Here is a 21,877-nt window from a genome sequence, read left to right as displayed (position 1 = left end):
GTAAACTAAGATTTATATACTGCATTGTACTTCCTGGAGCTGCATAGTCAAGTTGTCTGGGTGAAACAAATCTATTTTTATGTCCATTAAAGTTGTATTATACCTTTCCTCAGTAACAATGAACAATCAGTCAGCTCACTTTTCAAAATTTGCCAATGAATGGTTATTGCCATTAAAAATGTGCAATGTTCATCATTATAGACCAACTCTTTAAAGCAGGGGTAGGGAACTCCGGTCCTCGAGGGCCGTAATCCAGTCGGGTTTTCAGGATTTTTCCCAATGAATATGCACTGAAAGCAGTGTATGCAAATAGATCTCATGCATATTCATTGGGGAAATCCTGAAAACCCGACTGGATTACGGCCCTCGAGGACCGGAGTTCCCTACCCCTGCTTTAAAGGAAAATCTCAGAAAAAAAATTAATCTATAGGGGAAAAAAAAGAGTCAAATCTATATAGCTTGGCATTTGTCTACAAAAAAGATAAGGCAACTTTTTCTTAGTACATAAAAGATCAGTGGGTCAATAAGTTTCAAATTGCCCTGTTCTGATCAGTATAACCAGAATGCCCTTAGAAGCCACCTAGTATTAGTTATTGATTTTAGCTGCACCCACTGACTTTGATATGTTTTTTCCATAAGAAAAGCCATGATGGGACAGACCAAGGTCCGTTGAGCCCAGTATCCCATCTCCAACAGTGGCCAGTCTTGGACACAAGAACCTTTGCAGGCCCCACAGTAGATGTTTCATATAGTTCATTTCCAGGAGGGATCAATGGCTTTCCAAAATTCAGAATTTGCTTATGTTATGTACTAAGTCCCATTTTAGATGGAACAAAGAAATGAGAATTGATATATCCAGATCAGGATGTGTCCGATTCTGGTAGTATTTTAGGAAAGGATCCAGCAACGTAAAGCTTTTCCTAAAATATATGCTAGAATGCACGTATCTTGTGGCAACATACATGGTGGGATCATACATTTTACAGTCTGGATTTAGAAAACATAGGCATGTATAGCAAATTCTTTCACTTGTAAAGGGTAATTCAGATTCAGAACCTAAACGTTTAAATTCTGAGACTAAGCGGTACGACTTATCTACTGCCAACCTCACTTTGCTCACCTTATCCCTCTCCTCAGATCACTACACCCTGTGGCATAGTGAGGGTCAGAGACGCACAGGGCGATGGCGCCCCTCCTCTCCCCTCTTCTCCGCCCCCCCCAAGCCCCCATCCACTCTTTCCCCACCTCCTCCTATCACACGCATGTTCGCCATTCCCCATACTTCATTAGCGTTCACAGTGTTTGCAGCAACCCCAACCTGCTGCTCATGCCAGCGTCGGCTGTTCCTCTGTTGTCACTTCCTAGGCACGGGTCCAGGAAGTGACATCAGAGGAAGAGCCGACGCTGGTGCAAGCAGCAGGTTGGGGTTACTGCAAACCCTAATGAAGTATGGGGAAGGGTGCACACGCGTGTGGCAGGAGGAGGTGGGGAAAGAGTGGATGGGGGCTTTGGGGGGGCAGAGGAGAGGAAGGGTGCCACTGCCCTGGGTGCCATGAGCATTAACGAGTAGCGGGGGAAGGGAAGAAGTACATGTGTGCGGTATTGGGGTCCATGGAAGGAACGGGGGAGGGCATAGAGGAGGACAGGTTCTGGTGCCCCCATGGAGATGGCACCCAGGGCACACTGCCCTCCCTGTCCCCCCCTTACTATGCCTCCACATACAGTTCAAACTCCTTTTACTAACCTACAAGTGTGTTCATGTCACAGCCCCTCAGTATGTCTCCTCTCTTATCTCTCCTTATACGCCTCCCCGAGAACTCTGTTCCTCAGATAAGCTGATTTTATCTTTACCCTTCTCCTCCACTGCCAAGTCCAGACTTTGTTCCTTTCATCTAACTGCCCCGTATGCCTAGAATAAACTACCTGAGTTCGTCCATCACACCCCTTCCCTTCCCTTGTTTAAAAGCAGACTGAAAACCCAACTTTTTGATCTAGCCTTCAGTTCATAACTCTACTCTCCTCTGCCCACTGCTCACCACCCTAGCCAGCAGATTCCATCCCTCCTAACTGTATCCCCACCCTGGCATCCTGTTTGTTTTGTCTGTTTAGATTGTAAGCTCTTTCGAGCAAGGACTGTCTCTCCAAGGTGAAGAGAACGAGAGGGCACTCGCTAAAGTTAGAAGGAAAAAGATTCTGTACAAACGTAAGGAAGTTCTTCTTCACCCAGAGAGTGGTAGAAATCTGGAAGCTCTTCCGGAGGGGAAAGCACCCTTCATGAATTCAAGACAAGGTTAGATAAGTTCCTACTGGAATAGAACATACACAAGTAAGGCTAGATTCAAATAGGGCACTGGTCTTTGACTTAAGGACCGCCACGTGAGTGGACTGCTGGGCACGATGGACCACTGGTCTGACCCAGCAGTGGCAAATCTTATGTTCATTGTCACTGTACAGTGCTGCGTACATCTGGTAGCACTCTAGAAATAATTAATAGTTGAAAAAGTAGTAGTACTCATGTATGCCTGCCATTTTTGATTCCTACATGTGTAAATGGTCGTATAAAAATGAGCCCTTAAAAAAAAAACCCTATTTGAGCAAATGTGAATCCCAACATCAATTATATGTAAAATCCACATGCATTCCCTTTCTAAAATGAGAAATATATGTATATGTATAGGTATATGTGGAAACCATGCCCCCCTGCCATTGGAGCATAGTGCAGATATATGCATCCAATTACCAGCTTTCTAAAATCAGATTTTCTTCATTTACTAAGAATACAATACAAGATAGCCTGTATGGTCCACAAAGCCATCTACATGGATAACTCCGCAGGACTTAGTGCAAACATCTCAGCTACACACTCCTTGCTCATTGCAAGGACACACCAATGATACAAACTAGCCTTGCCTATCCCCTCCCCTTCACACATATGTTGAAAGAAGCTGCATGAATCAACATTTGTGGTCTCCCTCTCCACCTATGACAACCATGCCAGTATTACATCTTCAGAAAGAAACTTAAGACCCACCTTTTCTCCTTGGACCTATAACAAAATCTCAAGATAGAGAATGACACGGTGACAAAATTCATCACCATCCCCGTCCCCACAGATAACCATGGGAAACCATCTCCATGTCATTCTTTAAGGAGAGAGGGAAGAATCAGAGTATGAATGGGCACAGCCACTGACTCTCAAGCCTTGCATTGAAGAATGCTGGAGTAGATGGAGTGAGGTTGAGATAGACACTAAAGAATGACATGGGATGGTTTCTGCGAGGACTGGAAAGGTGATGAATTTTGCCACCGTGTCATTCTCTATCTCAGGAGCCTACCTCCTATCCTTCATTCATGTCCTCAGTTCTTAATCTTGTTGTAAGCCGCATTGAATCCTAGCTGAATTTTGTGGAGCCCAAGTTCAGAAGAAAAATGTATGGTATGGTATGCATATGAATTACAGTATGGAAATCGTAGCTAGGGCTTCTAAAATATTAGTTCTACTATTTAACATGTATATAGTGCTGAAGGGCATATGCAGCATCGTACATTTTGATATTAAATAAACAGTCCCTATTCAGAAGAGCTTACAATCTAATTTGGACAGACATGATATAGAGGGTTGGGGATACAGAACCCATGGTGAGAAGAGTTAGGAGTTGGATGCAGTCTCAAAGAGACTGTCATAATATACATATCTCAAGCTCCATGCATTCAAAATCCTTCTTTTTGGATTGATGGCTTCCTCCAGCTCCATTAGGCTTTCATCTCAAATAGAGTGAGCTGCTACTGGAGCTATAAAGACATGAGCATTATTCAGAACTGATGCCTACTGTAGAATAAGCAGACTAATGGATTGCATATGTTCAATAAGCCTCTTGGCTCATTTTCACTATAATGATTATTATTATTTTTTCCTGAGAAATTTTGCTTTTTCCCACACCCTATCCCCACATGTGCTTAAAGTTGTCCATGGTTCACACTGTTTCTGACTTGATGTCATCACTTTTCATCCTCTCCCTCTTTTCTAACCTAACCATCGCAGTAGCCGTTTTTTGTCCAGAGAACATACGCTATGGCTCCCTCTGGAACAGAAGTGAACAGCCATGGTCCTTGAAGGCTACAACCCAATCAAGTTTTCAAGATTTACACAATGAATATGCACAAGATCTATTTGCATACAGTGGAAGCAGTACATTCAGATCAATTGTGCATATTCATTGAGGAAATCTTGAAAACATAACTGGATTGTGGTCCTCAAGGATCAAGGTGGCCCACCCCTGATCAAGAATCTAGTACTTTTGCCACCTGAGAGTGGCTACTGGGTGTTATGATAGCTGGGGGGGGGGGTCTCTTTCCATTGCCCCACATATCTGGCTGTGAAGCATCTCTATTCCCAACCTTCTTGAGAAGCAAGATCTGGACTCGGGAAAAGGTCACCCAAATGCCAGATAACTGTATTATCATTGAGCCATTGGAAGAACTTTCTCCAACTGTCACTGTTATTCATAGGGTCGGCATAACCTGTCCTAGTTTGGCTCCTACGATTAATTTTGGAAAAATATATTACATTTGTAAAAGTCCTTTTGTAAAACAGTTATTAAAATAATAATATAGGGGAATATTATACTGGGGGGAGTTGCCACAACTATATTGTTGCAGTGATAAAGTGTATGATTATATGTTTATGAAGTTATAGTTGTGTGTGCATGAGTGAGTAAGTATGTGTGTGCGTGACCGTGTGCATATGTACAATTCTTATCTCTACATTTTTTGACTTTCCTCTCTTCTAGGAGATCCGCCTTAATATTAATGGAAATGGGTGCATACCCTTTAGGATAATTTTCCTCTAAAAACTCTTGCTCCCCTCCCTCACCCCCAATAAGACCCATTTCCCGAAGCATGCAGAACTGAAAATCTGCACTTCTCAAACTGCTGTAGAAAAACAACATGTTTGTACTGTACCTGCACAGGGTATGCAAAGCAAAATAAAAGTAATGCTTGTTTCCAAACCTGCCTTATCGGTTCTTTGGAAAAGCCCATCTTGCTTCCTAGTTGTGGCCATGTTCTCATTGTCATCAATGTGATTCTGTTCTATTTGGCAGGGCTTCTTTGAAGAAGAGGAAGGCAAGGAGTACATCTACAAGGAGCCCAAGTTAACGGGGCTGTCTGAGATCTCCCAAAGGCTTCTGAAGCTTTATGCAGACAAATTTGGTGCAGACAATGTAAAGATAATCCAAGATTCTAACAAGGTACCTAAAATAGGGACGGCAGTTCATCCTGAAATATCGATCATATTACAGGTCAAAATTTTAAACTCCCGAGGTCTCCATGGTGCTTAAATCATTCACATGCGCTCAGAACCACCATGATGGCTGCTTTAGAAGCATCTTTATGTGTGAATAGCGGCAGTTAAATGTCTGAAGAGGCCCAAATGTATAATGCCATTTCAGAAAGCGTCCATCCATACGTGGGGAAGTTCAGTACGTGTAGATGACAAGAGGACATAGGGAGTGGTGTAGCACAGTGGTCCCCAACTCTGTCCTGGAAGACCACCAGCCAGTCGGGTTTTCCCAATAGCCCTAATGAATATGCATGAGAGAGATTTACATATAATAGAGGTGACAAGCATGCAAATCTGCTCCATGTATATACAACAGAGGCTTAATATTGCTGGCTATCCATATAGTTGAGCAGAATCAGGGATAAGAATCAGAATATAAATTTTTGACCATTAGTACATGAGAACTAGAAGTAAATATAATGATTTCCCAAAACGATAACTGACTAGTAATAGAAAATATACTGTCCCAGATAGAATAATAGCTATGAATAATACAATTATTCTTATTGAAAATAGTGTAAGAGGAATAAAATTTTACGCATATATGCATGAGCTGGAGAACTTAATAAGAACTAAAATTTTCAGAAGTGGACGGAATAAAAACTAGAATGTTCTCAGAACTAGAATAAAATAAGAATGAAAATAATATATTTTGTAACTGAATAAAAACTAGAACTAACATTTTATGCTAAACTAAAATACCACTAGCTAGAATGCCTACCTCTGCCCTCATTGTGCCTTAAAAATAAAAATGTGCACAAATTATCGTATCAATAAACAAAACTTAACTTAGACTAGCCACCAGAGTGATAAGCTTTAAACAAGCATGAGTTCCGGCTCACTAACTATGGATTTAGCATTCCGCTAAGACAATATACTGCTCTGCGTTCTCCTTCCCCGACCCTGATGAAATAATGAAACGCGTCGGTGGGGATTGAGCCAGACCCCAGTTTATTAAGAAAAAGCTAAGTAACAGCTACACTTGCTACTATTATATTATAATATTAAGCACAAGCACTTTATAACTTGAAAAAAAAGAAAATAATATACAGTATATTGAATGAAAAATCGCATATTATAAAGGTTCCTATGAGGACAGCTACCATACGTTAAAATCGTGTGGCATTCTGAGGAACTCATGCGGTACGGCTTGTTTAAAGCTTATCACTCTGGTGGCTAGTCTAAGTTAAGTTTTGCTCATTGTGCCTTGGCACGTTCTGAATAGCTCCAAGATGGTAAGAATTTTCTGTGGCATTATATATGGATTTCCACTGGAAAATCATACAGATATAATATAAGGTCCATGCAGATTATTCTTAGAACACATTCCTATCAAACCTCTGCAAGTATATGCGCTCAAGCAGCAACTTTTCTTAAATTGCTAATTATGGGGTCCTTTTACTAAGGTGCACTAGTTCGTCTTATCACATGCTAGATGCGAACGCGTCCATTATATCCTATGGACGCGTTGCCATGCGTTTGCATTTAGTGCATGCTAAGAAGCACTAGTGCGCCTTAGTAAAAGGACCCCCTATATGTGTATGGCCATTTACATTTGTAGATCCAGCATTTTGCATATGTAAATGACTCTGAAATCATCCCCTATTTATCTCATTTACCATAAAACTCAATGGTTTTATTTATGACCATTCTTTTCCGTATTTTTGTGTAAAATTTCTACTTAGAATAGATCAAAACAGAAGGACCTGCATGAGTATATTGTGTTATCAAATCTTCCTAATGAATATCTTGTCATAGACTAATTCCCTCAAAATATTTTATGACTGTGTGGAAATGTTTTTCCTACTTTGAATTCTTTGACTTAGATTTCAACTTTTAACCCTTTCAGGACCATAAGGATCGTAGGCCAATTTTTGTGGTTTTGACGACATTTTTATGGTAAAAAGGGCTTGCAGATGCCAAAAAATTGATTTTTTTTGTGAAATATCATTATTTTTATTTTAAAAAATCACACTTCTGGCTTATGGACAGTGTGGCAAGTGAATCTTCTCGTCAATCTGGCAACGACGCTAATGAATGAATGTCGGAACCAGTTTGTTTACATAAAGGCAGTATCATATGGAATCCGTACATATCAAATTTAGAACTGTAGACTATCCCAATCAAAATTTATAGGATTTTAAAGTTATGGGACAAATATGTCCCTTGGTCCTGAAAGGGTTAACTGTTAAAGCCTAGGGGGAAAAAGGCTTCAAGGGCTCGCGGCTACCTGACTTTCGAACACTTCTTGTCAGGTTACCCTCCTGCGAGCTATCTTTAGTCTCTCAAAAAAATACATTTTTGTAGGCACGTCAACACTTTGTTTGTATATTTATATATTGTTCATATATGGAGCAACAGGTGAACAAGACTGATATTTTACTTAGCTTTATGTCGTAGCTTGATAGCAATGCTCATGAAAACCTGACTAGACGTGTTCTAAAGTCAGGTAGCCGCGAGCCCTTGAAGTCTTTTTTCACCTAGGCTTTAAAAGTTAAAAGTTGAAATCTAAGTCAGAGAATTCAAACAAAGTAGGAAAACGTTTCCACACATAGTCATAAATATTTTGGGAGTATACTGTGTTACATACACACTAAGGGCTCCTTTTACGAAGGCGCGTTAGGGTCTTAACGCACAGAATAGCGTGCGCTAAAATGCCGCGCGCGCTAGCCGCTACCGCCTCTTCTTGATTAGGTAGTTTTTGGGCTAGCGCGCACTAATCCGGTGCGTGCGCTAAAAACGCTAGCACACCTTTGTAAAAGGAGCCCTAAGCGCTCCTTTTACTAAGGTGCGCTAGCGTTTTCTTGCGCATGCTATATTGCCGTGCACACTAGGCACTAACATCTTCATAGAGCTTACATTAGCATTTGGCGCGTAGCGCGGGGTTAGCGCGCGCGGCAATGTAGCACACGCTAAAAACGCTAGCGCACCTTAGTAAAAGGAGCCCTAAATCGTTCCAAGAAGAAGTGAATGGCTCTGTTATTTATACATGATACTATGGCCTATGTTGTCTCATATCTAACAATTTTCATGTATCCTAGGTAAACCCCAAAGACCTGGACCCAAAATTTGCATATATACAGGTTACATATGTCACGCCATACTTTGAAACAAAGGAATTTGAAGACAGAAAGACTGATTTTGAAATGCATCACAACATCAGACACTTTGTTTTCGAAACTCCCTTTACCTTGTCTGGGAAGAAACATGGAGGTGTAGAAGAGCAATGCAAAAGAAGAACAGTTCTGACAAGTATGTTCTGTTTTATAGTCGTGTTTACATCTGTAGGGAACCTTTTCAGTCTGATTAATGACAACATTTATGCTGGCTTTTGCAGTCCAAATCAGTATGGGCTCCTTTTACAAAGGTGCGCTAGCGTTTTTAGCGCACGCACAGGATTATGCCAAGAGAGAGGACGCCAAACGGATGAAGAGAAGAGGGTGTGAAACGCCCGTACTAAACATTTTGGACTACGGAAGTGCATTAGTAGAACGTTGACATAGGAAGTGTTAGGTTGGGACCGCTAAGCCTCTCCTCATGTTTTTGTGAAGTGGGAGGTATGGTATTGTGGCTCCTGAGACACTCTTCTTGTATTTGTTGCATAATAATGTGGCTGATGAGCACCTCTTGTAGTTTTTGTGGAGGTGGGAAGTGTTATTGTATGTTTATGTTTATTAAAAACTTTATATACCGCGTAACATCCTAAAAAGGATCCAAGCGGTTCACATTCATTAAGAAAAGAACTCCATTTAAAATAGGAAAGGAAAGAATAAAAGCAAAAGTTAATTTTTTTTTCCATAAAATACTATAACAATCAACATCTCAATAATAACAATTCTAATATGCTTATTTTTATCTCTATTTTGTTTACTTTAATTATTATTTTAATTCTATCTTTAAATTATTTATTCATTACTTGTTGGAATTTTTCATTTCTATCTCTATCTCTACCTCTGTCTTTTTATTTTTATTTTTCATACTGTTTCTTCAGGTACTTTAGTTAGATTGTGAGCCTTTGGGACAGTTAGGGAATTTCCAAGTACCTATCTTATTTATTTAGTTTTTATTTATTGCATTATTTAATGCATCATTTTTGTAAACCGCTTAGAAACCTCACGGTTATTAGCGGTATATAAGAATTAAATTAAATTAAAATTAATAATAAAAATCTCAATAAACCATAACTAATACATACAACTAAAAATTTCCATAACAGAAATTAATCATTACATAAATACAAATTACAGTTCCAAACCCTCTTTTACAAAGGCACGCTAAGCGTTTTAGCGCAGATTTAGCGCACACTAAATCAATGTGTGTGCTAACTGCTAACGCGTCCATAGGATAACATGCATGCGTTAGTGTTTAGTGCGTGTTTAGCGCGCGCTAAAAAGCTTAGCGCACCTTTGTAAAAGAGGGGGTCAATTCCTCAATTTGAGAAAGCCAATTTACAAAAATGTGCTTTTAAATGTCTTTTAAAATTTATATATGATTATTCTTTTCTCAAATCTATGCAGCAAGTTATTCCATAGCTGCGGAACTAAATAAAAGAACGCCCAATCTCTAGTTGATGCAAGATGTGCCTTCGAGATATGAGGAACGACTAACCTATTGTCATTCAAAGATCGTAATAAACGCCTTGGGGCATAAAATAATACCAAGTTAGAAAGATATGAAGGCTTTAACTGAAATAATGCTCTATGTGCCAACATCAGGATCTTAAATTTGATCCTAAATTCTATTGGTAACTAATGGAATTTTAAATACAAAGGTTTCATGTGATCACGAATATATGCATGGCTTAATAATCTAATCGCAGCATTTTGCACTGTTTGTAAGCGCTTCAGCTGTCCTGACCCAATACCTGTATATACTAAATTACCATAATCTAACTTTATTGTTTTGAAACCTTATTTGAATCCCCTACTGTAAATGTCATCACATACCACTGGTCTCAGTGCAAGTAAATTGAAACAAAGCATCCCCTGCTCACTAGGGTTAACTCCAATTCCCTCTTTCTCTATTCCCATTTGCTTACCCAGTGGCGTAGCAAGGGTGAGTGGCGCCCCTCCCCTGCCCTCTTCTCCGTCCCCCTGTTCCTTCCTGCTCCTCCCTGCTGCGTGTGCGCTCACCTTCCCTTCCCCCATAACCTCTTTTCATTTTTCCCAGCGCGAGCAGCACTACGAACTTGCTGTCCGCATTATGTCAGCTCCCCCTCTGATGTCATTTCCTAGGCGCGGGATCTGGAAGTGATGTCAGAGAGATCCGACACTGACGCAGGCAGCAAGTTCGTGATACTGCTCACATCGGAGAAAATTAAAGAGTTATGAGGGAAGGGGCACACACACGCAGCAAGGTGAGTTGGGAAGGAGCGGAGGGCAGAGAGGAGGGCTAGCCACCAAGACGGCGCCCAAGGCGGACCGCCCCTGCCCCCCCTTACTACGCCACTGTGCTTACCCAATGGAATGGAAGCACAGAAGCGATCACAGCTGCTTCTACCACCACCAGTGTAAACTTTACAATGGTGCCAACCTCAGGCCATTAAAATGAAGCAAAGAAAGCAATAACATGGAGAAAACCAAAACATTAATAAAGATATAGTATTATTTTTTTTCTGCACACCCCTGGACAACTGTTAATACTGTATCTTTATGTCTAAAAAATTGTATAGCATTTAACACATCTGTTAAATAATTGTTTTCTCTCTTTTGACTTTGCTTGCTCTTGAGTAGCCAGTCACTCATTTCCATATGTAAAGAAAAGAATTCAAGTCATAAGCCAAACGAGCAAGGAACTGAACCCCATTGAAGTGGCTATTGATGAGATGTCCAAAAAAGTTGCAGAATTGAATCAGCTTTGTACAATGGAAGACGTTGACATGATTAGACTGCAACTCAAACTACAAGGAAGTATCAGCGTTAAGGTAAGAGATAACGCCACGAACTTGTGATTTTATTCCATTCCTATAAATACAAACTGACCGACTACAGTACTATAAAGCAGTGTCATATATTTCAATTGTTAATATTTTAATCAACATTTATTGCATTGTTTATCTTGATATTAGAGGAAAGAAGTGGTACAATATTTTTGTGTAAAATCAAACAAAGTCCCGACTAGGATCCAAGTTTCGGCAACAGCATCGCCTTCCTCAGGGGACAATATCAAACAGTCACAATACCCTCGGTGCACGGTACCTCTCCCTCACCCTCAATTTAACATTTCTCCCTCGTACGAGTATCAAGGGAGGGAGAGATATTAGATTGAGAGTGAGGGAGAGGTACCATGCACTGAGGGTGTTGTGATTGTTTGATATTGTCCCCTGAGGAAGGCGATGCTGTTGCCGAAACTTGGATCCTAGTCGGGACTTTGTTTGTTTTAGCATATTTTAGCTGTTTTATTTCAAATAAAAGACTCGTGACCATTAGTTGGTGGTGACATCTCTAGTGCCTCTTTTTGTTGTTCTTTTCATAGTAATCCAAGGCTTGGACTCTTCTTTTCTTTTTCTACAATATTTCTGTATCATAAGTTGTCTAATTAAAACAAATTATGGAGTGGAACCTCTCAGATATAGATATACTGTAGTTCTATGGCATTAGTTCTCAATTCAGTCCTCAATATATTGTATATCCAGTCAGTCAAGTTCAGGATATCCACCATGAATATGCATGAGATAGATTTGCACGTAAGAGAGGTATTGCTTGCAGATTTATCTCATGTTTATTCATTGCAGATATTCTGAAAACCTGCCTGACTGGGTGTGTCCCAAGGACTGGGTTGAGAACCCCTGTTCTTTGGTTTTAACACCTTTGACTTTTGAAGACTGGGCTCATGTGTAGCTAGCTATGAGTAAAGAATAAGTAGAAATTAATTCATAGTTCTGAGAATCAATAGTCTCACAAAAGCAAGCTCAAAAATCAAAATTTTAAGGAGTTTACAAACCCCAAAATAACCAGAAAAATCATGAACACTGGAAGGCAAAGAATTCCATAGAGAAGGACCTGAATACCTAAAGGCTCTATTGCAAGTAGATGTAAGTTTAATGACCTGAAGAGATGGAAGTTGCAAAACACAGTGCTGTGAAGAACACCAGAGACTACAATGATCTTTTTTAATTAATCTGTCAGACAAGATCTGTGGTGCATGCAAATGAAAAGCTATATAGACTAAGCATAGTACTTTAAATGTAATTCTAGCATGAATAGGCAACCAGCGTAAGCCTTTCTAAAGTGACATGTCATGATCAAATATCTCACTGTTGTTTACCAAATGAGCTGCTGTATTCTGGACAAGTTGCAGTCTCTTCGGTCTATTCTTCGTTAAAACCCAAGTAAAGAGTGTTGCAATTTTGTAGCCTACTGGTGACAAAAGCGTAGACCAGCTTAATCAAGTTTTCCTTGAAAAGAAGAAGCTTTAGCAGACGGATCAGTCTCAACTGAAAGTAACAAGATTTAACCACTAAGCCAATTTGTTTATCAAATTTCATTAACTTATCACAATGAAAATCTAAGGTAACTATTTCCTCCTTAAGAGGAACAGACTTCCCCAACAACATCGGTTGAACAGATATTGAGTTATTCTTGTGAAACAGCCCTTATCTGATCAAATAGTTTGCCCATCCCTGTCCTAGGGTTACAGATGTTAATCTGCAAAACAAGCGTACAATTTAGCATAATATAATAAGGGCAGTTCTATAATTGCATGCCTGTATTTACACATCTGTTGCACGTATAAATGCACAGTATAGCAGTATTTTCACAGGTAAGGTTACACTATGCCCATTAGCCAAATAGCACCAATAATTGGGTGCCGACATTCAATTATTGCTGTTAATTTTTTATTAAAAACAAAATAATAGTAGTTTGGAATAGTACTTTGGGGGAAACTCAAATATAACTGAGACACCCCCTCTCTCCCTCCCTGAAGCAATTTGGATAATTGGAGTTCAGATAATTGGCATTCCACTGTATGTCAACTTGTAACCTTGATTATGTTTGCAAACTTATAACTCATTCTGGGTCCTTTTGGGAGGATGGGCTAGAAAATTGAATACATTAATTAATTAATAAATGTTGTTTAAAAAGGTTAAATTGGCCAATCGGATTTGCAACTCTAGCCTTTTCCGAAGAATAAAAGTGCCAATACTCTGATGGGGTACACATGCATACAGAGCCAAACTGACCCCAGATCAACACTTTTAACAGTGTCAGTCTTAACCGAACTGTAAGTTTATCAAAAGGCATTTTCAAATTTTAAATAAATATTCTTGAATTCTTATCCTGTCATATGGTTTATTTCAGGTAAATGCAGGACCAATGGCATACGCTCGAGCTTTCATTGAGGAAACAACTGCAAATAAATATCCTGAAAACCAAGTGAAACAACTTCGAGAAATATTTAGGTAACAACCTCTGAAACTCTCATTTTGTAAGACTTCTGTCACTGTGTAGTTTGCAAACCAACTGAAAATTGCAAACTGATTTAAAAGAAAGGGGGTTGGCAAGGCAAAGATGGACTTAAGCAACGTGTCATTTGCATGAATTTTGTTTTCACTGTTATAATTTGCTGTAATTATACTCAGGCAATTTGCGGAGGCATGCGGGCATGCTCTTGAGGTTAACGAACGTCTTATTAAGGAAGACCAGCTGGAATACCAGGAAGAAATGAAGCTCCATTACAAAGACATGCTAAGTGAGCTCTCCACAATCATGAATGAACAGGTCAGATGAAATTTGGATTTTTCTTTTCTTTTTCTGTTCATTTGTATAGTTCAGAAGAAATTGCTTATTCTTTCCCAGAAAGTGTTGAGTGCATACAGAAATTCTATTCCAGTAATCTTTTGGAAGCTCTGTTAGAGACTAGCCCCCCTCCTTGACTAACGGGTAGCGCGGGTTTCAGCGCCGACGGTGGCGATAACTGCTCCGATGCTCATAGAATTCCTATGAGTGTCGGAGCAATTACTGCTGCTGCTGGGACTAAGACCCGCGTTAGTCAAGGAGGGGGGAGGAATGCAGAAGTTTGGAAAGATATATCCCAGCAATACCTTTAGTTCTGATGTAGATCTTCATTCTGCAAAATGTCTACAGAAAGAGTCTGCCCAAGCCAAGCTCAATATGTTAATTTTAATTCAACTGATACATTTTCTTTTTTTTTTTTCAATTAAAAAACTTTTATTGAGAAAACACTCCAAACAATACATAGCAATTGCACATGAGATACAAGAACAAAAATACAAAGAGCAAAATATCACAGTCCAAGACAACGCACAGCAATACAATCAACTATATAGACATGTGCAAGTCCTACCAACTACAACTGATACATTTTCAATGGTAACTCAAGGCAGAGTTGCAGATACAGAAAGTATCCCCCCCCCCCCACACACACACACACACATTGACTTAGAATCTAAGGGGCAAGTTTACTAAACTAATAAGAATTGTGTTTTACAGATGAAAATTACCCTGGAATTCAATAACCTCTGTGAGTTCCCTACCTTGGAAGATCCAGTGGTCATTTTTATTGCATTGCTGCAGCCAAGCAATTTGTGAATAATGGGCCTCAGCTTAGCACTGCTATCCTTTAAAGGAGTCAAAGTGGTAAAATTCAACGCTTCCTCTCCCTATGCCCAAAATAACTGGTAGCTTAGTTACCGCCCCCCCCCCCCTTTATGCCCCCATCCCAGTCCAAAAATATATCTTAAGAGCTGCCATCTCCAAGTCCTGCCCCTTTGAAAAATATTACAAAGTATTACAATTCCCCAAGTGCCCCAACCCTACCGCTGAACTCCCAAGCCCACCCTTAGCCCTTACCTGGTCATTCTCTGTCAGTGGGGTAAGGGTCTTGAACCCAATTGCACTGCCCAGGCAGTACTATTTTTCCCTGGTGGTAGTTGCATAGTATTGCTGCTAGGCTTGATCCCTAATGGTAGCATTACTGCAGGACTACTGCTAGGGGCAGGCAGAGGCGTACCTAGGGTATGTGACACCTGGGGCCCATTGTTTTTTTACACCCCCTGCCATCATTTTTGACATTTTATCAGCCCTGATTTTTCAGTGCCGTTTATTGAATTTTGTCCTAAATATGCAGTATTGCTTAAATGCACTTTGTAAATAGGCCACTACTTTTATACCTGAGGTAGGGAATGGTGAAGTAACTTGCTCAAGGCCACGCGGAGCATGAACAGGAATTGAAGTCTGATTTCCCTAATGCTCAGCCTGCAGATTCATCAACCAGACTACTTTTACTGCTTATCTAGAGTCTAGGAATACTACAAGTTAGTTTGAATGCCCTTTCTATAGCATGAGAATAATTAATGAGTATCTCCAGATGTTCAATAGTCTGGCAGAAGAAAGGGCATGTTATTTAATTTCCATGTATAGCATCTCCATTCATTCATTATGTCTCCAGGTTATATCCTGAGATTTAATCATATGCACTGTAGTTCTGAATTTTGAAATTCATTGGAATTTCAATATAGAAAGCTACCATCCCAGACACAGTTCTTGTACACAGATCATTGAATAATGTGCCATGATCTGGTTTCATCTATCCTGCTTCCATCTGCTAATTGTAAGATCGCTGGCAATAAACAATTCAATCACACAAATAATGTATCATTAATATGTAAATGATTTCATGAAAACATATCACATGGTCTAATTGTGTGCTTCGATTATTTACTTCTGCTCTTTACTGATAAAAATCTGTCTTACATTTTGTAAGCCCTTAAATGCCTTCCTTTTTCCTTACAAAATGGATATGGGATAGCTATGGTGGACTAGAAGTTTCATGTAGGAGTGGTAGAGGGGACTGACTCTTTTCCTACCACATATTCATCCAATTGCAATACCAGGCACACTCTGCCATATCCCCTCCTTCTGCAATTTTTCCACTCAAAAAAATTGCCAATACATCTGCTTGTAATCCCTCCTCCTCCACATTACGGCTTACATGACCTAATTCTTCCTCCCCCACCCCCCCGCCCCCCACCAGTTTTATTGGTACATTAAACAATTCAGAGAGTTTATTCCTTGCATTCTCAATCTGTCAAATAAAGATTTTTTTCTTACATATTGGCCAGTTAGCAATTGCTGCTATTTTCTGTCTCCTATAAGTCCTTTTTGGATAGGTCTTTCATGTTCCAAGCAAGCAAACAGCAGTCTTGGTTAGGTAACTATATCAACGGAGCCAGACTGACTTACAGCGCCTTTCAGAAAGAAATCAAAACCGTACTATTTGACAGATTTATCTCCTAAACAGAAACCACACCAAATTTGTATATTCCTTCTGTCTATTTTTTTGTGTAATATGTTGTACTTTCTCCATTTGCATTTTGTAACTCACTGATTGTCCAGCTCAATTCAGTGTGAACTGCCTAGAAGTCATCCGACTATGGCAGTATAGAAGAATAAAGTTATTATTATTATTATTTGACTCCTCCCTTGACTTTCTCCACATCCACTCCAGTATCCACAACCCCTGCTTCCAGGGCCACAGAGTTTCATTTCCTCTGTGTGGTGGGTCTCAGTTCTCACTGCGACAACCTTATTCAATGTGCTTCTAATCTAGTACTTATACCATTCATTGATTAGATCCACAGTTGGGTCCCCCTTCCTCACTAGTCCACCCTTGAACCACTAAAACTCTGCCCATTTTTCCAAATCTACCTTACCTCACACCTGTCTCATCCCCATTATACTTTACCTGCAATCCTTTTCCTTTCCTCCACCCCCCCCCCCTTCTTAATCAGTAAAAAGTGATCTGGCCACACTATTGACCTTACCTTTTCCACAATCAAACCTCCTCATTCCTATACCATATCTGTTGTAAGAACCAAGTCAAAGGCATGGTCATCTTGGTGGGTTGACTCTTAAACTAAATGCACCAACTTTCTACTCCCAAAGGCAATGACAAGATAAATGCCTTTGTATTAAAATCTACAAAAATAAGCATTTCATCAAATCACACTTACGAAAGCCTCAATAAGTAGATCCCATCTCTGTCCTGCCAAAGTAAAGAATAGTAAAGTACCAGAGTCCCCACTAGACTCATGAATCCCAGCTTAACCAAAACACTGTCAACTGCAGCCAGCAAATATGTCCAAGTGAAATAAAGTCATGCAATTCAATGATTTGGTTGATATTATGATAATAAGAGTTGACCGGACTCCATATTTTGAGGTAGGAGTTTATAGACTTATGCTTTTCGGCAATGACGCTTTCATACTTTACTGTAAGGCAAAGCATTCATCAACATTTTGAGATTCCTTATTTTGTGCAGCTTATTTGTATCTTTCCTTGTTAACTTTTCCTGTTCTTGCTGTATATTAAAATTGATAAAATCTTTGAACTGGAAAAAAAAGATAATAAATTTAAATATCTGGGAAATCAGCATCAGGATTCTAGTAATATCAAAGCAGAACAACCCATCCCCAGTTTAACTTCCCTTCCGTACAAGGTTGCAAAAGCAAGAAATTTCTTAATTATACTTTAGCATTTCAAGCTAAAGTCGATGAAGCTGTCTGTGCAATGTGCGGCGGCGGCGAAAAGGGCAAACAGAATGCTGGGAATGATTAAGAAGGGGATCACGAATAGACTGGAGAAGGTTATCATGCCGCTCTACCGGGCCATGGTATGCCCTCACCTGGAATACTGTGTCCAGCACTGGTCGCCATACATGAAGGACACAGTACTACTCGAAAGGATCCAGAGAAGAGCAACTAAAATGGTTAAGGGGCTGGAGGAGTTGCCGTACAGTGAGAGATTAGAGAAACTGGGCCTCTTCTCCCTTGAAAAGAGGAGACTGAGAGGGGACATGATCGAAACATTCAAGATAATGAAGGGAATAGACTTAGTAGATAAAGACAGGTTGTTCACCCTCTCCAAGGTAGAGAGAACGAGAGGGCACTTTTTTAAGTTAAAAGGGGATAGATTCCATATAAACATAAGGAAGTTCTTCACCCAGAGAGTGGTAAAAAACTGGAACACTCTTCCGGAGGCTGTTATAGGGGAAAACACCCTCCAGTGATTCAAGACAAAGTTAGACAAGTTCCTGCTGAACCAGAACATATGCAGGTAAAGCTAGTCTCAGTTAGGGCACTGGTCTTTGACCTAAGGGCCGCCACGTGAGCGGACTGCTGGGCACGATGGACCACTGGTCTAACCCAGCAGCGGCAATTCTTATGTTCTTAAATCTAAAGTAGCATAGATACGACTGTATTTTTATGAGCCCTTTTACTAAGCTGCAGTAAAAACCAACCTTAGCAAGCCTTCAGGGCCTCTTATACAAGGCCGTACAGTGCGTGCCACTGTGGTAACTGCCCTAAAGCCCAAAGGGTTTTAAAAGGCTTTGAGATCATTGCCGTTTGGCAGCCACTAGCATGGCTTTGTTAAAGGAGGGGTTATATGGGTCTTTCCCACGCGCTAAGGCCATTTTTACTGCAGGAGTAAAATGGCTGATTTTCAGATTTTTCCATTAATGACCGTGCACTAATTTTCCTATTAGCATGTAACCATTAGTGCATGAACCCCTACTACCACATATTTTGTAGGTGGTTTGTAGGGCCGTAATTGGTTAGCACGTGGTAATTTCAATATGCTAACCAATTTGTATATGTGCAGATACACATGACAAAATTATCCTGGGAAGCCTCAGCATGCACAGTGGAATGTGTTCTGACTATAACTTTACTGGACAGTTTACAGCTTCCCTGAACAATCTTTGTAGATTTCCTCACTGAAATCTCTCCAGGCTTTGTACTGAAAGCAAGACTCCTCTGAATGGCCAAACACTATTAAACTCGTTCTGAATTATATTGGCAATTGTATGAAGCTCCTATTCAGTTAGCCCTTACTTCTGTAATCTTAATGTTATCAGCCAGACTCTGTAGTTCTTGAACAACTTTCTTTAATAACATGAAGTAAAGAATAAACACTTACAATTGATGGCTTCAAGGCAGTTCAACTTTCACAGAATCTTCTCACTCTACCAGCCCCCTCCTATTCAAAAAGGGAGCTGGGAGTGTGTCCACATCTTATGGAAATAACACCATTCTCTAGACTAAATAGTGTCAGAATGTTAGAAATAAAGGGTGTAAACCTGGTGGGAGAACAATGCTAAACTCAAGTTCTCAAGTGGCCATGTGGTCTACAAATAGGGCAACTTTTTTCTCTTAGACTCAAGAAGAAAGGTGGGCTTAAGCTCTGTGGATGCAGCCTAGCTCTCTGGAGAAAGCAAAGCCCTCTGGGGATTTAAGTCCACGGGTCACTCCTTACTCATACATCTTAACATAAAACACTTAAACTTGTTCTTATAAAAGAAACTGAGCGAAAGCCCACACAAAGTGGGGGCAAAACTGTATGCCATTTTCCATTGCGCTAACCACAAGTTAGTGCTTAGCGCAGGATTGTAAGAGGGCCCTCAAATATAGGATATTAAACTCAGTAAGATTTCATTGATGGAAACCAACAAACAACTCCTTAATTGAACTGCAGATTATCTAACACTACAAAAGAGTAGCATTTTCCCTCAAAGCAGAATGCTTTCAAACACATAATTTTAAAGCATAAAATGATGCATTGAAATGTCTATTTTTACTAATTCTACTCTCATCAACTGTTGCTTCCTGTCAGCTAGCACTGTTATGTCTAAGCTGGTTATAGATTGTAAATATGTCTGTGTATGAATGTTGAAACTCATATACCATGATTAGAGATGCTTCAAAGCAGATTTGTTGGGTAATCCTGAACATTCATCAAAGTTTTCTGGAGGAATCTGAACCAGATTAGAAAAAAATTACTTCAGACTTTCAAATAATTCAGAACAATTTAAAACATCAAATCTATCCCAAATATCCTTTAAAATCTGCATTGAATTTTTCAAATTTCTTTTCAATTTTCCCCAAAAATTTTCCGCTAAAAAATTCCAACAGGAATTACCCCAATACGAGGGGCCGCTGAAAAGTTCTCAGCCCAACCAAGAAGAGAATGATGTGGAGTCATGAAACTTACAAGTTATTCCACACTTTTCGCCTCATTTTATATCATGGCTCTGCTTCATTCTCTTCTTGGTTGGGCTGAGAACTTTTCAGCGGCCCCTCATCGATGTGAGGAAAATTGAAAAAGTTCATCAGAATGCAAGCAGGCCCAAAATTCACCTTGTTCAGTTGAGTTTCTATTTTGTTTGCATATCTGTAACTCTCCAAGACGTCGCTGCCATTATAAGTGGGTTTTCATTGTGCCGTATCTTTTCTGTGAAGAATGAAATCATATGTCCATTTTCTTTGTTTTTCTTTCCACCAGCTCTGTCATGGTCCATACTTAAACAACTTCTGTTACTCTCTGTCTAACATTTTCCTCAATGCTATACCCAAAAATGGTATGTTCTTTTTTTGTATACACTTTCTATTATTTCATATGCTGATATTTCATCACTTCATTGTTTTTGTCTTGTCTGTCATGCATAAGGATAAATTCACTTTACATGGAAAACATATCTGTTATTTAAAAAAAAAAAAAAAAAAGAGCTGCTAGGATAACATTATTACCTTATTAAAAAACCAAATGTATAACCAGTGTTATTTTTTTTATCTTATTTGAATAAACAAAGATTGTATACAAGGAGGACTCAGCAAGGCAACCAGAATTGGAGCGAGCGTGCCTGTTGCGAGCCATCAGTAGGCCCAGCGCAGGACTCCCAGGCGCGACCATGTCATCATTAGCTGCTGATTGAAACAAGTTGGTCTTGCTTAATGTGCAGCCCCTTGGGAAAGACTTTGTTGGCTCTCAATGGACTGTGAAAGACACAGCATCACTGAAGGGTGGATTGCAGGTTTAATTTATTGAATTACGTTCAGTGTTAACACTTTTAGGAATTGCTAGCTTGATAATATTGCTTGAGCCAGGTTTTCTACACATTTCCCATGATGGATGTTCTTGAGCAAATGTTATTAATCCAAGCTGAATATGTTGCACAAAGCTCCGGCGAACGTGGGCCCCAGGGTAAACTGTAAGCTTGCTGTAAACAATAATGCATCTAATACACCAATTCCCAGCTCATAATTTTTTTAGAGTAAAAGTTACGTTTTATAACATTTGCTTATATTTACATTGTGAACTGTATATAGAGGATGTGTAAAATATGTCATTTTTACAGATGTGAAAAAAAATTATCTTTGGTTAATATTAATGATGTTACTAAAATTATATGGATGGCCTTTTAGATAAAGTTTTATTAAAATATTTGTGTAAGTGTCTGGAAAGAGTTTCTTTTGGAACTGATGTTTGCCGCTTTTGGGCACCAAGGGAGTTATTCTATAATTTGGCACCTCAGTCTAGGTGCCTTATTGTGCATGCTTAGTGCCAATTCATATGCCATTTTGACTTGCCTAAGCAGTTAGAATACTAGTGCAAAGCCACTTTGGCATGATAAAATGTAGGCATGCCCACTTATGACATAAGCTACTTTTTACCACAGTTTGATAAAAGGGCCCCTAATTTAAATGGGTTACAATAATCCAGATGAGAAATTATTATT

The 21,877-nt window shown here is 39.6% G+C and overlaps 1 protein-coding gene across 8 annotated transcripts in view; it reads left to right on the top strand.

Annotated features, from left to right (window-relative positions):
- The window catches only part of DOCK10 (dedicator of cytokinesis 10), a 432,092-nt gene extending 410,496 nt beyond the window's left edge, over positions 1 to 21,596 (top strand). For all 8 annotated transcript variants that reach the window (XM_033958682.1, XM_033958685.1, XM_033958678.1 and 5 more), the window contains 6 exons: positions 5,103 to 5,249; positions 8,383 to 8,593; positions 11,074 to 11,264; positions 13,642 to 13,742; positions 13,923 to 14,061; positions 20,951 to 21,596. In XM_033958682.1, coding sequence (XP_033814573.1) covers positions 5,103 to 5,249; positions 8,383 to 8,593; positions 11,074 to 11,264; positions 13,642 to 13,742; positions 13,923 to 14,061; positions 20,951 to 21,073 — 912 coding nt within the window. In that variant the 3' untranslated portion in view covers positions 21,074 to 21,596. The remainder of the gene's footprint in view (positions 1 to 5,102; positions 5,250 to 8,382; positions 8,594 to 11,073; positions 11,265 to 13,641; positions 13,743 to 13,922; positions 14,062 to 20,950) is intronic.
- Positions 21,597 to 21,877: the final 281 nt, after the last annotated feature.

This window comes from Geotrypetes seraphini, chromosome 9, assembly GCF_902459505.1.
Source record: "Geotrypetes seraphini chromosome 9, aGeoSer1.1, whole genome shotgun sequence".
In the NCBI taxonomy this organism is placed as follows: Eukaryota; Metazoa; Chordata; class Amphibia; order Gymnophiona; family Dermophiidae; genus Geotrypetes; species Geotrypetes seraphini.
This window is presented reverse-complemented; position numbering and strand designations above follow the sequence as displayed.